Source organism: Morone saxatilis, unplaced genomic scaffold (assembly GCF_004916995.1).
Source record: "Morone saxatilis isolate NCDOM2014 unplaced genomic scaffold, NCSU_SB_2.0 Contig15, whole genome shotgun sequence".
NCBI classification, from domain to species: domain Eukaryota; kingdom Metazoa; phylum Chordata; class Actinopteri; family Moronidae; genus Morone; species Morone saxatilis.
Window position 1 is genome coordinate 25,677,169 of NW_023339707.1, and position 4,577 is coordinate 25,681,745.

Sequence of the window (4,577 nt, forward strand, 5' to 3'; positions counted from 1 at the left end):
TAGTTAACGGCCTTTAACATCACAGTTAGCTTCTTTTAGCAACAAGTCCATCTGGAAACTCCATAAATCACCTCCCTAAGATGAAGATTGACGGATTGAGTATAAAAGTATAAAAATACAAAAAAATTTAGTTTTTGTACATTGTTTGACATGGACTAGACTTTAATAATTAATTGTGAGGACACACACGCAGTCAGTACCTCGGTGATGCAGTCCTCATGTGTCACCACTCTCACTACGTCCTCCAGAGGCAGCAGGGATGTACATTTGATCTCAGTGTAAACGTTCTTTCCCTCAGCACAGGCTGCCAGCAGCTCCACCAGAGAGATGTGATACCTGCAGACGGAAAGAAACGACATTCAAACTCTGGAGAAAACACATGAGCTCATGAGTCTACAACCTGTAAAAAAAATCCAACAAACACCAGGATGTACAAAGATCTCTGATGATCTGCGGTTGGAATTGAGAAGTGACAGAAAAACTAGTTTTGCTGTTTGAACATAAAGACAAAGTCAATAACGTAGAATCGTAAAAGCATTTTAGGTGAATTTCAGACCAAGAGTTGGGGGCAGCTAAGTAGAGTTGAGCTGGAAAGTTAAGGATTTATTTCCACCAAACTTTGACATTTGTCCCCAAGGATTAACATCATCTTATGCTTTCACAAATACTTCTATATCTGTGTGAATTACGAGTTTTATTTTGATTCTGCCCATTTTGAAGTGTGTTTTATCTACTATCTAAAATTACTAGTTTTGTCAGTGGAGTCTGGTGGGACGTGGCACCCACTGTGGCAGGTGAATTTAGCATATATAACCTTAAAGTATCTGAATACGTCTTCCACCGTTGATTTTTAGTGAGGGTACACAGTTGCCATAGTTACCTGAGCGGGCTGTTCTCGCCGACCCCCTCCCTGCTCTCCGCCATCAGCTCCAGCATGACGTTGAAGGAGGCCTTGTCGTTGTAAAAGACGACCACGTCCTCGCCGGAGTTAGTTAACTGCAGAGAGACAACAGCGTTACATTGACATCCTGAAGCGTTCTGAGACAAAGTGACGCGTATCGTCCTCGTCCTCACCTCCGTCATGATCATGTCCTGACACTTCTTGACGTACTTGCCCTCGGCCTTGATGATGGTGTGGAGGAAGTTGAGGTACTGAACGTGGCGGCCGTGCGTGGCCAGACAGTGGATGAAGTGCTGAAGGACGCTCTCTGAGATCTCGCTGCACAGCTGGTAGTTGTTACTGAAGATGTGCTGCACCGTCTCTGCCTCCAGCAGCTGCACACGGAGGAAGAAAAGGTCAAAATGCAACATCTGTTCTGATGTTTTATGAATGAAACAGTCATTTAGCTCCTGAAATGTCAGAAATAGAGGGGGAAGCAGTGGGACGTTTATATTCCTGCTCCCCAGAGGATGAACCCTTTAGATCTCAATGACCTTTACATTGTTAGTTCCACTGTCAGTGAGACTGTAAGAATAAATAAATCATCAGGATGTTGTTTGTCAAACACTGTTGTGTCTCTAATTAACACTGCAGTCTGTAGGAGGCGCTAGTGTGTGTGTGTGTGTGTGTGTAAGCAATGATTAACTGAAACAAAATAATAATTTTCTGCAGATTGATCAGTTATGGAAGCAGCGTACCCCAGGGTTGAGGAAGAGACTGAGGTTCTTGTGCAGCAGAGCCTGGTTCTCCTGGTTCCCCGTACAGAACTTCTGTAGGAACAGGTGAGTGTACCTGATGATCTCCTGCATCTTCACATCGTTCTGCAAACAGACAGATAGACAGACAGGGAGAGAGAGACAGACAGACAGACAGAGAGAGACAGATGAAGCTGAGCTCAACGTCTCTTTTCAAAGTCCAGCTAACAGACCAGATTCCGAAAGGGTCAGGAGCTTTTGTACAAAGAGAATCCGTTAGGATGCTTTTATTTTGGCGGTGTCCAGTCTCACCTGGTCGTAGGACACCTGCAGCAGGTCCAGCATGACTTTGTGAGCTCCCATGTTCTTCAACAACCTCTGCTGCTTTTTCCAAACACCAGTGCTGCACATCTTATTTAACCTCTCCAAGATCTACAAAGAGGAGTGATAAAGAGTGAAATAAAGGAAAGAAAATAACTCCTCTGATTGTGATATGTTGATGAAAGCTGTTTAATTTGCTATTCTTAACATTAATTGTCCCTCAGGGAAAGAGCATACTGGCTAATATGAGTATAATTTACTCTCCACTTAACTTCCCAACGGACAAAGTAAACATGATAAATTACGCTGAAACTGAAATAATGTTTCTGTTAAACTGATATAAAAAGATAAATATAAAAGTTCTGGTTATCACTTTAATGTAGCAGTGATAATTATATTTACAATGTACATTATTTTAACAATGATATGTGAGTGATAGCAACATAATAAGCCAAAGCTTACCCTGTGTTTATATGTATGTATTTTTTTATAAATGATTTATTATTGTATTATTTCTTTCTTTTGTATTATTAGTTTTATTGTTATTATTGTTTATGTTTATTTTGTCTTTTCTGTCTCTAAAGTCTTTGTTCTGTATGTTGTTATCTTAAGAAGCAATAAAAACTTAATTATGCTGGAAATCACATTTCAATTAAGTCAAAGCATATATGTCTATACATTACTTACTGTGTGGAGAAACATGTAGGTAGCAACAGAATCAGGAGGACAAAAATCAATTCAAATATTCACTGAATGTTACTTGTGGGGTTCCCCATGGCTCAGTGTTAGGCCCATTATTGGTTTTGTTTTACATATTTTAAATCATATTTGTCGAGTTTACAAAATGTTCAAATGTATTTTGAAGATGATACAAAGAAAGAAGAGGAATAGTAAAATACAGTGTAAAGAACTGGTTTAACAAACTATCGCTGAAGTAAATTGATTATCTTTGGTTATCAGAGAGCAAACTTAAGACAGGTGATGTAAAATAACATTTGGGAGTGATGCAAGAATCCATCCATTATTTCAAAGCAACTCTGTCTAAGCCTGAAATTCCACGGGGTATGGCTTTATAACGTTGTATTTGCAATGCGGTTTGGCTCTGTAATCCGCACGTCTTCAAATTCCACTGAGAGCCTTTCTGTCCTTAAAAAGGAGACAAAATGGTCTGTTTCTCCTCTTCAACTCTCCTCTAACTGACTGACTTCTGATCTGGTGCCACAATGTTGATTGTTGAGTCTGTACGAGGTATTTTATTTTGAAAATGCAGCACAGAAATAAGACATACAAAAAACTACTCATCAAGAATGAATGAATCCTCTGTTTATTCAATACTCCAGAAGTCAGAGGTGTTGATAGATTTAGTATAAAGTTAAAATGAAAGTATCCAAAAATGATTTAAAATGTGAGAAAACCAATATGACACACATAAAAAAGAGAGAGGAATAATATATAATTCATTGTATTTCAGTTAAAGGTCTGAATCCACGGAACATTTAAACACATTATAGAACACCATTTAGGCATAAAAGTTTTTGAAATAATTGAATATAAAAATGTGAACTGTTTGATCAAAATGGCATTTTGGTTTTTTGGCAGGAATATTGTAACTTGTGTTTACTGTTACTTTTGATGCCAAATAGGTTATGTATTGTCTGAATGGTGGGAGTCTTTTTTTTTTTCTTTTCTGGCTGATGGCGGTCTGAGGATGTAAGTGGTTTGGTGAACGGGCTAAAACTGTATGAGTTAAAGTCATAAGACTAAAATACAGATGATTCTGTACCATCACAGAACAGCCTGCTTTAAGAGTTGAGAGCATTTACACCTTGATTCCACCAGGGGCGGCTCTGTAATGACGCGTCCGTAACATGGTTTTCATTCTCCAAGCAACTGTGAACCTATCGTTTTGAAGCGTCCAGTTTGGCATTAGTCTGGTGTATTTAGTTTTTGTAGTTTTTTCTTGATTTGTGTTCTACCGTGGTTTTTAAGATAGGAAGTTTGCACAGGGTGTTTTATTGTGAAAATTGACCGGATTCTTAATATTGTTCCTATGTCGGACTTCCTAACCAGCTTAATCTGCTGTTCTGTCCAAAATAGACCAGCTGTGTATTCTCCTTGAGAGCTTCTGGAACGGGTCTGCCTAGAACAGCAGTAAACAACTCTGGTGAGAAGCTGTACCCGGTGGAATCAAGTGATCAGTGGTAAAATGGACGGTATGAAAACCACTTTTGATAAACAATGTTGGCAGTTTGATATGCTGGCAAACCTTATGATTCAAAACAGATATTGTTTTTTTCCCTTCAAAAGATCAAGGAAATACAAGACAATCTGGACTTGGAGATTGGACATAATGGCAAACTGAACACTTTGAAGGCAAATCAGACACAACAAGAGGCAAACAATCATTTTGATTGGCTCAACTTCAGAGTGTAATTTGATAGAAAAGGAGGACGGTGGATTGTGTCCTTTTGTCTCTCACAGTGTAAACGTGATTGCTTTAGAGCCAGTATAAGCACAAGGAATGATTACATACACTGATAACTCCTTCAGTGTGTACATACTGTGAAGGCATGAAATTTGATCCTATCCTTTAATTTTCATCTTTATTTCCATTTGGCAGA

The 4,577-nt window shown here is 38.8% G+C and overlaps 1 protein-coding gene across 1 annotated transcript in view; it reads right to left on the reverse strand.

Moving 5' to 3' along the window:
* Nucleotides 1-4,577, reverse strand: part of LOC118324127 (inositol 1,4,5-trisphosphate receptor type 3-like) — a gene marked incomplete in the record, with an annotated part of 26,210 nt that overhangs the window by 18,373 nt on the left and 3,260 nt on the right. Inside the window, 5 exon segments of the mRNA XM_035656283.1 lie at nt 201-336; nt 881-996; nt 1,075-1,275; nt 1,639-1,761; nt 1,948-2,067. Of these exon segments, the coding sequence (XP_035512176.1) occupies nt 201-336; nt 881-996; nt 1,075-1,275; nt 1,639-1,761; nt 1,948-2,067 (696 nt within the window).